Source organism: Equus asinus, chromosome 20, assembly GCF_041296235.1.
Source record: "Equus asinus isolate D_3611 breed Donkey chromosome 20, EquAss-T2T_v2, whole genome shotgun sequence".
Classification (NCBI taxonomy): Eukaryota; Metazoa; Chordata; class Mammalia; order Perissodactyla; family Equidae; genus Equus; species Equus asinus.
The window spans coordinates 16,512,639-16,524,110 of record NC_091809.1 but is presented as its reverse complement, the minus strand read 5'-3'; the positions used below and the strand labels follow the sequence as shown (position 1 = coordinate 16,524,110).

Sequence of the window (11,472 nt, the reverse complement as noted above, 5' to 3'; positions counted from 1 at the left end):
CACCAAACACATAAGGAAACACATGCCATTGTCAATAAAAGTCATGAAAACATGACAAAATTAAAAATAAAACAATAGATTTAGACCCCTAAAACCTCAAAAATTAGATTTATCAACTTCAAGATATAAAATAATTATGAATAAACTCCTTATAAAAAATGGAACAAAAAAACAAAAATCAAACAGGTGACTCCAAGAAATGATCAGATCTATTCGGCAAAGGGCCTTATAGAGCATTAAGAGGTGAAAAATACATAACTGTTGAGTTTTAAAGCTGCATAGACGGGTTATACAGCAGAAAGGAGAACAGAGGGCTAAATTTGAATTCTGAAGGAAACAGAATGCAGCACAGAAAGACAAGGAACTAGAAAACATGAAAGATAAGTTAGATATTGAGAAGAAGACGAGAGACATTCAAGGAAAAGGAGAAATAAAATACAACAAAAACAAGTGAGTCATGAGGATACAGCTGAGAGTTAAAGGATCTATGAATTTCTCAGGAGGTGAGAAACTATATCCACTTCAGACAACGTGGACTGGTGGTGAAACAGAAGTAGAGAACGTAACTCTCACCCAAATAGAGGAGATACAATGGAATATGGAAAACAAGAATAAATCAATAAATTTTAAAGGGAAATAAAGTAATAAAAATTGTGGAAAAAATAGAAGGAAAAATATAGATAGTGGGAGCAAAACAAGTATATAAATATTTACAACAAATGGATACGGAATAAATTCTCCAGATAAATACAGATTGTCAAATTAGATGGGACAATAACAGATTTAGCCGTATCGGTTCACGACACTTGTGAAAACTAAAAAATATGGAAAATTAGAAAGTCAAACTGGAACAGAAGATATAAAAATATGCTAGGCAAATACCAATAAAAAAATCAACCCAGAGTTGCTATAATAATATGAAATAAAATAGATGAGGATAAAACGTATCATTAAGAATATAGTGGTTAATTCACAATGGTATAAAATTTCAGTTGACTATGCAGATATAGTCGTTGTCATCTTACACATTATATCTCGTTAAAATAATACAGCCTCAACTAGGAAAAGAAGGAGAAAGAAGAGAAGGAAAAGGAGGAGAAGAAGAAGAAAAAGAAGGAGGAAGTGGAGGAGAAGGAAGCAGAGGAAGAGGAGAAGTAGGAAAAAAATTTATCATCTTAGTGAAGATTTTCAACTTTCCTCTCAGATAAACAATAGCATACCTAATAATAGAATATTTGAAAAACAAATCAGCACATCTGATTTATTGGACACATATAGAACCCTGTACCCAACGAGTGAAGCATCCCTATTCTTCTCGAGCACACAGGGAGCATTAACAAGCAGTGATCATGAACTAGGGTACTAATCCATCCGCAAATAATAGAACACACGAAATAAGTGCGATAAAATAAAATCTATTTTTTTCTTGATGGAATTATGGATCCCAGGCAATAGAAATGCAAAGCATTTTCTTTGGCCTCGGAGATTATTTGTGTATAGAAAGTCTGTAGAAAAGATGAAGAGAATAAGGACTTTCAGGAATAGGTACGGTTAAAGGTGCTACTTATTAATATTGATAATATTGTTATATGTTTAAAATAAGAAATGGATGATAAACTTTTTAAACTTTACAGTGCTGTGTGTCTTAGATTCCTAAGTGTTTCTGGTCCCTTCAGTCTTTCATGCTTCTTCCAAATGTTTCTGCCTTTTGATGATTCCTCCTTCATTGGAAGGCTGATGTTCACCTTAGTTTCCTGGGTTTTGACGGTGGCAGATACACAAGGTTAATGGGGCAGAAGTTTAGGGAATTTGATTGCCAGCCTTGTGTTGCACCATTCTCAACCCCCAGATCTCATGCTTCTTGGCTTGTCCTGTACTATTCACTTGGAATTACTCCTCCTCCTCAGGGCTATCTCCAATCTCATGTTAATATTGTTGCTCTTTCATGAAGGATTTAATGATGTGTTCATATGAACAAGCATTTTGGCTCCTGAGCCAAAGAATCATTTACAAAACCCTCTCTTAATGGGATCTGCCTTTCCATTCATTGTACTTTCCTTTGTAAACTTAACAACTTTCCTTCGTGAATGTGGAATTCAGTAAGGACTTTTCACAACTGAAGTTATGTTATTTTCTTTAGTTATGAATTCTGAGTCTTCAGGAGAGCAAACTGTTGCCACAGACATTTGAGTTGCCTGGGAGCTCATGTGTAATGAAGTCATTTTATTGCATTTGAAGATCATCATGCTCTGAGTCTTTTCTCTAAGGATCCCTATCCCTCTATGCAGGTTTCAGCAGAAGAACTACTGGTACGTCCTGGCCTTCATTTTTGCCATTGAGGAAATCAACAGAAACCCCCATATTTTACCCAACATTTCTCTGGGATTTGATCTCTGTAATGCGCTGCACAGTGAACACAGGACGTTGGAGAGTTCCCTCATTTGGCTCTCAGGGCTGGGCAAGGACATCCCTAATTACACCTGTAGGAGAGAGAGCAAGTCTGTAGCCGTCCTTACAGGAACCACATGGGCAATTTCTGCCCAGATTGGAACACTGCTGGCACTCTAAAAATTTCCACAGGTAAGGCTATGAGGGATGGGAAGAGATGAAACCATGTTTCCTTTGGTGCATTCTCAGGTGCCTAAAAAGGATGAAAGGAGGAGACTGGGTTTATGCATCTCTCAATGGATATGATCTCAAAGGAGAAGTGTACAGAACCTCGGTGGGTTATGGCTTTCCTTTGTTCGGGGTAGAGAGGAGGATGAGGGGGAAGGAGACAAAGCAATTTCCTGGAACTCTGAGTCTGATCGGTTATTCTCTAGCAAGCTCTCAGGGAGTGGGGAATGATTAGAAAATGAAGTGGGCAAATCTCCCTTCTACCACTTCCAGGTGTTTCCGAATACCCTTCAGGATGGAGAGTGTGCTTTTCGCCAATCCTCTTCCTTACACTGATTCCAAATTTCTTTTCCCGTTAGCTTACCTATGGCCCTTTTGAGCCTATCCTGAGTGACAATGACCAGTTTCCATCTCTTTATCAGATGGCCCCGAGGGTCGCATCTCTGGCCCTTGGCATGGTCTCTTTGCTGCTTCATTTCAGGTGGACCTGGGTGGGGATAGTCATCTCAGAAGACAAGAAAGGTGTTGAGTTCCTCTCAGATTTGAGAAGAGAGATGGACAGGAGTGGAATCTGTGCAGCCTTTGTGGAAATGATCCCTGTCACTGAAATGTCACCTTTCTCAGGGACCTGGCCATATCATTTAGAAATAAAGGACATATCAGCAAATGTGGTTATCATCTATAGTGATGCTGACGCTCTAACAAGCTCGACTTTTTCTCGACGGGATGATTTACTGATATGGAAAGTCTGGGTCACGACATCACAGTGGGATTTCATCACCAATGAGAGAACTTTCATCCTTGACTCATTCCACGGGACTCTCATTGTTTCACACCACCATGGTGAGATCCCTGGTTTTGAAAATTTTATCTAGACAGTTAACCCTTCCAAATATCCAGAAGATATTTACCTTGCTAAGTTGTGGTTCCTCTTTTTTCCTTGCATGATTTCTGAGTCCGACTGTAAAACGCTGGAGAATTGTCCACCCAATGCCTCCTGGGGATGGTTGCCTTGGCAGCTTTTCGACATGACCATGACCGAATGGAGCTACGAAGTGTACAGTGCTGTGTATGCTGTGGCCTGGACCCTTCATGAGATGCTTCTTCAACGAGCAGAAACGCAGCCAATGGGAAGTGGAGAAGGGCTGGTGTTTTCTCCCTGGCAGGTAATGTCTCTTCCATTTAATAGCATGTCCTGTCATAAATGTGACTTTCTTATGGAGTTCCACGGAGCACAAACCAAGTAGTAAGGATTCTTTCCCTAAGAACACAAGAGTTTCTGTACTTGTTTCCCTCTCTAGGACGTAAATCTAGTCCTGGGTAGTCATGCTCATCAAGAAGAAGTTTCCAGTGACAAGGAGGAAGTGAGATATGAGTCAATATCAACGCTGTGTGTTACAAAGTATCTCACCATCCTGCCTGCCTGATGTTTTCAATAGGGAATGTCTGGCCTTTTCCCATGAAGCTCCTCAGTAAGAACAGGAAGAGAACTTGTCCTTTGAGTGCCCATATGGAGCTGCACATTATAATGCAAACCTTACTTAAATGATCTCATTTAATTCTGCTACCACATTAGGTATTGTTAAGGTCATTTTGCAGACTGATGTTCCAGGAAAATTCAGTGAGTTAATGAGCGTGGCTAGATTTGACTCCACACTTGAGATTTCTCTGAATCCCATGGCCACTGGTTGTCTTGGTCTGCTTATCTTTGAGCACTTTCTCTTGAAACTAACTGACATTTTGGAAACATTATGATATTTTAGTTCTCCATATGCTTTCATTTGTTCTGCTTCATTGGATACTGTAATAAAATTACCTTATAAAGCAGGGATTACAGACAATGAAAGGCTTTCCCCAATTCCGATTTTTATGTCTGTAACACCAGGGCACACTTCATCACAAGATGATACATCTCTTTTAGCTGCACCCTTTTCTGAGGAACATACGATTTAATAATTCTGCCGGGGACTCAGTGAATTTGGCTGAAGAAGGAAAATCAGATGCAGAGTATGCCATTTTCAACTTTTGGAATTTTCCAGAAGGTCTTGGACTTAAGGTGAAAGTAGGAGAGTATTCTCCACGTGCTCCATGTGGTCGAGAATTGTCTTTATCTGAGGAGCTGATCGAGTGGGCCACCGGCATTACTGAGGTGGGTTAAACCCAATCGCAATGCCTTACACTACATATAAATAGCCAAAATCTCATTGTGGGGGTTTTGTGCCCCCTTAGATTTTCATAAAGGGCCACTTATGGGAATTTAACAACTCACTTCCAGCTTAAGTAGTTTTCTCTTTTACCAGTTATTCAAAGTGGAGGCAAGACCTTCCACCGGCAGAAGGATTGCAAGTTGAAGGTTCCGAAGGTCATTAGTGGTTTTGAGGAATAAAGTTTTTTAAAAATTAAGGTATTTACATTATGTTTATAGAGATAATGTTATTTCACACTTAGCAGACTACTGTATGGTGTAAACATGACTTCTGTGTGCACTGGGAAATCAAAAAATTTGTGTGACTCATTTTATTGCAATATTCGCTTTACTGCGGTGATCTGGAACTGAACCCACAATCCCTCTGAGGTATATGTTTATTTTATATCATACAATAAACGTGACATCCAACCAATGAATTGCTTTTAGATATCTCAAGATCAAATGTGTTAAATGCCCAATATTCTAAAACACTGTAGTTATTGGAAAATTAGGTAAAAGTCACAGCCGTTACCAACAGGTATCTGATCTTCTCCAGACTCCACATTCTGTATGCAGTGAGAGTTGTAGTCCTGGATTCAGGAAGACCCCTCAGAAAGGAAAGGCGACCTGCTGTTTTGATTGCACCCCCTGCCCAGAGAATGAGATTTTCAATGAGACAGGTGAGTGTGTGCCTTACAGAGACATCCTCCATCTCTCTTTTTTTGAAATGAAAGATTTGCCCTGAGCTAACATCTGTTGCCCATCTTCCTCTTTTTATAATCTCCCCCCAAACCCCAGTACATAGTTGTATGTCCTGGTTGTAAGTCGTTCTCGTTCTTGTTAGTGAGCCACCAGCACACCATGGCAACTGACAGACAGGTGGTGTGGTTCTGTGACGAGGAAGCCAGCCAGGGCTGCCAAAGTGGTGAGTGCCATACTTTAACCCACAAGGCAATGAGGGCTGGCGCTCCACCTCTCCTTTATATCTGCCATTCCCCTAAAGAAATGGAAAAGTTATGGATGAAGACAGCAGAGTCAAAATGCTTCCTTCCTTCATTTAGTAATTTAGCTTTTATAGCCAATAATGCTTCCACCCAAAATGATATACTCTCTCTGCCTTGACCTAGCTTACTTGACTCATGTTAAAACCATTTAAAGCATTACCATCCCAAGGAAACCCTTTTTGACCTTCCACAGTAACCTAGGTTAAATCTGTCATGGAATCTAACACACGGTATTGTAAGTCCTTACTTTTCATCTTCTTTAAAGCTACGCTTAGATCACATTGAAGAAATCCACATTTTTCCAGTGTCCAGTGCTGTTCTTGGCACAGAACAGGAGCTCAGAAAGGTTGTGTTTGATTTAAGAAGTATTTCCGTGGTGTATAATGTGCTTGTGGTACAGCTTTCCCTCAGTGAGTACATCTTGGTCCCTGATCTCCTAGAGTTCATAGGTGAGTAGGGGAGACAACATGCAGTGATGTGAACCCAAGGTGTTGACATAGGGCTGTGATATAGGTATGCAGAGACTGCTGGGATGAAATAGTGATAGTATCTACCTTTTTTGAGGGGAGGGGGTATCTTGGACTTCTTCATAGAGGCAGTAACATTAGAATTGCATCAGACTAATGAAGAGGGAATAAATTCTTTGTAGAATGATTAGAAATGGCAAAAATTGGCAAATTAGCACTGTGTTTAATATTCAGGGGAGCTGAGAAAAGTTTCAGTGTGATGAGAACACAGAAAATGTGGGTTCAGGAGTTGGGACATGAAGTCGAAGAGGGACAGAAAATCAATATCGAAAATTTTTCATACCATAATTAACATCTTGGAATTAGTCACATTTATGATATTAAATGGTGAAATCCTGGAATGCCCTGAATGGTGGCATTTTCTATTTTTAATTTTGTGAATGGTATGAAGCTTAATTTGATAGTATACTTTGTATGATTTCAATTTTTTTTGAGGAAGATTAGCCCTGAGCTAACATCTGCCTGTCAATCCTCTTTTTTCCTGAGGAAGACTGGCCCTGAGCTAACATCTGTGCCCATCTTCCTCTACTTTATATGTGGGATGCCTACTACAGCATGGCTTGCCAAGTGGTGCATAGGTCTGCACCCAGGATCTGAACCGGCGAACCCTGGGCCACCAAAGCAAAGAACGTGAGCTTAACCATTGTGCCACCAGGCTGGCCCCTGATTTCAGTTTGTTTTGAAATGTACTGAGATTGATGATATAGTCTGGCGTATAGTCAATTTGGGTAAAGCTTCCATGTGCACATTTGGCACATAGTAATTTTGGGAATATGTTCCATATGCACATATAAAAAACACTCCACCCACTAACTTCAATTCCTACATGCGTGGAGATTAATAAATACACTTGTAAACAACACATGACTAAAGAATAAACTACAATGGAAATTAGGACCTATTTACTCCTTATCAAAACTTATGGGGTGGAGTTAAAACTATCCTTAGAGAGAAATGTATAATCCTAGATTATATATATTTATATATTTCTGTGTATATTTAAATGAATAAAGGCTGAAGTTCTAAGCATTCATCACAAGCTAGAAAAAGAGCAGAAAATTAAACACAAAGAGAATAGAAGATAGAAAATGATAAGTATGAGAGGAAGACAATAAAATCAAAGACAAACATAGGATAAATAAAGCTAAATTAGATTCTAATAAATGGCAAATAAACTCAGTAAACTCCTAGTACTAGTGATCAAAAAAAGGAGAAAATTTTGCAACAAAAAAGAATTCCAAGGCTGTGCAGATCATAAGGAAAATTTTTAACATGAAGAAAACTTAACATCATGTGGATACAATGAAAATTTAGATGAAATTCTCAAATTTCCAGGAAAGTAAAAGTTACCAAACTGTCTCAAGAAAAAATGAAAAATCTGAATAGTGTCATATCTATTAGAGAAATTGAGACCATAGTTTAAAACATTCCTACAAAATGTTATTATGGGCTATTTATTTGGTACAAACTTGGTGAATCCAACCAAATTTTCAAGAAAGAAATAATACACATTTACTCAAATTCTTCCAGAGAGTAGAAAAAACAGAAAACTTTTGGACTCTTTTTGTGAGAATACCTTAACTTTAGTAACAAAATCTAAAAAAAAAAAAATTACAGGAAAGGAAATTACAGGCCACTCCTTTTCTTGAATTAAATTCATGTATCCTAAAGAAAAGATCAAATTAACATTCCAAATATAGCTATATTTTATAAGAAGGACATACCATCACCAAATTAGGTTCACACAATGTAATTTAGTACACTAGCCTCTAAAAGAGGAGAAATACTAGTCTCATTAACTGTGAAGAATTAGTAAAATTAAACACCCAATCCTGTTTTAAAACAAACAACAAAAACAATGCTTACTAAATCAGGAACAGAAGGGAATTCTCTTAATCCCATAAAAAAGCATTTATAGAATAAAAATCTATGGTGCAGTGTTGAAAGCAAGAATGAGATAAAAAACATTCAATATTACTGCTTTTACTAGACATTACACTGGAGGTCTTGCCTGATGCAAAATTGGCAGGAAGAGAAATGAATAATTTACTTCAAAGGAAGAAATAAAATTGAAGTTACTTCAGACAATATCGTGGTATAAGTATAAAATCCATATAAATTAATGTATTAACTGAGTTTAGTGGTGGCTGAAAACAAGGTTAATATACAAACAAATTTTTGTGTCCATCTACCAGTCATAAGGCATTCAAAATTTAAATTTTAAAAGATGACGTTTACAACAGCTGAAAAGTATGAAATACCTAGAAATAAATCTAATGAAAGTTTCAAAAGACTTCTGCCCATAAATTTATAGAAGAGCATTTAGAAAAATAACAGAAGACTGAAGGAAGTGCAGAGATAAACCACGTGAGTGACTGAACAGACCCAATATCGTACAGACGTCAGAGCCGTCCAGATTAATCTACAGCTTCCATGATGCTGCAATCAAAATTCTCATCTGTTTTGTGGAAATTGCAATTTATAAAATTCTTATAGAAATGATAAAAGAAAAATACAGATAAGACAATCTTGAAGACAAAGAATGGGGTGGGAAGACTTAGTCTACCCGATATCAAGTATTATAGCATCTCAGTATTACAGTTTAATCTAAGGATACAAAGGAAATCAATGGAACCGAAAGGCAAGTGCAGGTGCAAGGTGGTCTTGTAGGTACTCACGTATGGACGTCTGATCTACAACAAGGAAACGCTGAGGAGAAGTGGGAAAATGAAAGACTTTTCCATAAACCATGTTGCATAAATTGGCTGGCTGCGTGGAGAAGACAATGACTCTCCACCCTAAAGGATGACTCTTCACACCATCCACAGAAATCGTTATCAGTCAGATTGTGGATCTAAATGTGAAAAGTGAGAGATTTTAAAGGAACGTATAGAGGAAGGAGTGATGCCTCTATAGAAAGAAAAAGCGTGCATTGATACCTGCAGGGGTGAGTAGCCGTGGAACAGTGTGAGAGCCACATGAAGATTTGAGAATCTTAAAAATCAGAGCAGAGGCAGTACAGGTAGGCAAGACCAAAGTTATAGAGTCTCTTTTTGGTCTTTCTAAGAGTTTGTGGGATTTTTTTCAGTGGAGGACAAATATGAACGCATTTACATGTAGAAATATCACTTCTGATGCTGGATTTTATGGCAGGGAACCAAAGTAGAAAGTTCTTGTGATAACACAGACGAGAAGTGACTAGAATCTTAACAAAAGTAGTGGAAATGAAAACAAGATGAAATATGCTTTAGGTCATTTTAGATGGCAGAAAGTGTGTCATTTTGAGACTCCCTAGGAATGAGGTCTATGACTTGGTCATCTCTATTTCCCTAGAAGGTAACGTGTTATCTGATTCCTGGTGGTTTTCCAATAATTTCTTGCTCATTGAATGAGGGAAACCAGGTCACAGCTTATAGGGGTACAACTGAGTGAGACAGGGACGTCTTTTGGCTTTCTTCTGTGAAAAAACTGCTTTCATTAATATGCAAGATAAATACCGAAAAAAAATAATAGCTCTTTTTTTAACTTAACCACAAAAAAGATGGTCAGTATTAATTGGGAATAATTTTCTGCAGAGCATTCTTTTATTTAGTGTATAGAGCAACCAAAGAGGGCAATTTAGCTAAACATGTCCAATGCCTTCTTTGGGGGTCTGTGAATAATAGAGAATGACTGAACCAGGGCTGATGACACTTTGCATTTCTCCCCAGACATGGATCAGTGTGTCAGGTGTCCGGATCACCAGTATGCCAACAGGCAGTGAGATCGCTGCCTCCAAAAAGCTGTGACCTTTCTGGCTTATGAAGACCCCTTGGGGACAGCCCCGGCCTGCACAGCTCTCTCTTTCTCTGGCCTCACGGCTGTGGTCCTGGGGGTCTTTGTGAAGCACCTAGACACTCTCACAGTCAAGGTCAATAATCGGACTCTCAGCTACATCCTGCTCGTCTCCCTCACCCGGTGCTTCCTCTGCTCCTTACTCTTCATCAGCCGTCCCAACACAGCCACCTGCATTCTTCAACAAATCACATTTGGAGTTGTTTTTACTGTGGCTGTTTCTGCCGTCTTGGCCAAAACTCTCACTGTGCTTGTGGCCTTCAAGGTCACCGCTCCAGGGAGAAGGATGAGGCAGTGGTCGGTGTCAGGGGCACCTAACTTCATCATTCCTGTCTGCTCCTTTATCCAACTGAGTCTCCGTGGAGTCTGGCTGGGGACCTCTCCTCCCTTCATTGACATGGTTGCGCACTCTGAACAAGGCCACGTCATCATCGTGTGCAACAAGGGCTCAGTCACCGCCTTCTACTGTGTCCTGGGATACCTGGGCTCCTTGGCCCTGGGCAGCTTCTCCTTGGCTTACCTGGCCCGCAACCTGCCTGACACCTTCAATGGAGCCAAGTTCCTGACGTTCAGCATGCTGGTGTTCTGCAGTGTCTGGGTCCCCTTCCACCCCATCTACCACAGCACCGAGGGCAAGGTCATGGTGGCCGTGGAGATCTTCTCCATCTCGGCCTCCAGTGCAGGGCTGTTAGGCTGCATCTTTGCTCCCAAGTGCTACATTATCTTCCTAAGGCCAGAGAGAAACACATCAAATGTGTTAAGGAATAAAATATGTTCAGGGAGAAAATAATCAAAATGTAATTTATTTTCATAAGCCACAAGAATTTGCATACACCTGAAAAATAATCTACCACATAGTTGCAGGCAGACTTTAAGTACCAACTAAATGTACCTTACATCTCCAATTAATTTATTGCTTTATTTTTCTTTTGGCTTTGGACAATGATCCTTGGGCATTCAAATGCACAAATACACAACCATGAATATTACGTCAGATTAATTCTTGTCGAAAATGATGTGTGGCAGATTGCAAAAATGGCCACACATTGTCCTCTCCCTCTATTCGTGTGTTTTGGTTGTACCCCCTCATGTTGACTCTGAGTGGACTTGGCCTTGTGTCTTGCTTTGGCCAATGGGACATTAACAAACGACATAAGCAAAGGCTTTGAAACCTCACACAAGTTGTTGGTACTTCCCCTTCTCAAGCTGCTCTTGAGAAACATGTGACCATCAATATGTGAACGAGTCTAGACAGATTGCACATCTCCATCACTCCGGGTGACTTCCACTCAACAATCAGATA

At 39.4% G+C, this 11,472-nt stretch overlaps 1 protein-coding gene across 1 annotated transcript; it reads left to right on the top strand.

The window, feature by feature from the left end:
* The first annotated feature begins 373 nt into the window (after positions 1–373).
* On the top strand, positions 374–10,959 carry LOC106824175 (vomeronasal type-2 receptor 116-like). Its single transcript, XM_014830347.3, is given in 6 exon segments — positions 374–450; positions 2,289–2,580; positions 2,976–3,782; positions 4,538–4,765; positions 5,361–5,484; positions 10,046–10,959. Coding segments are annotated over 6 exon segments (2,442 nt in total).
* The last annotated feature ends 513 nt before the right edge of the window (positions 10,960–11,472 follow it).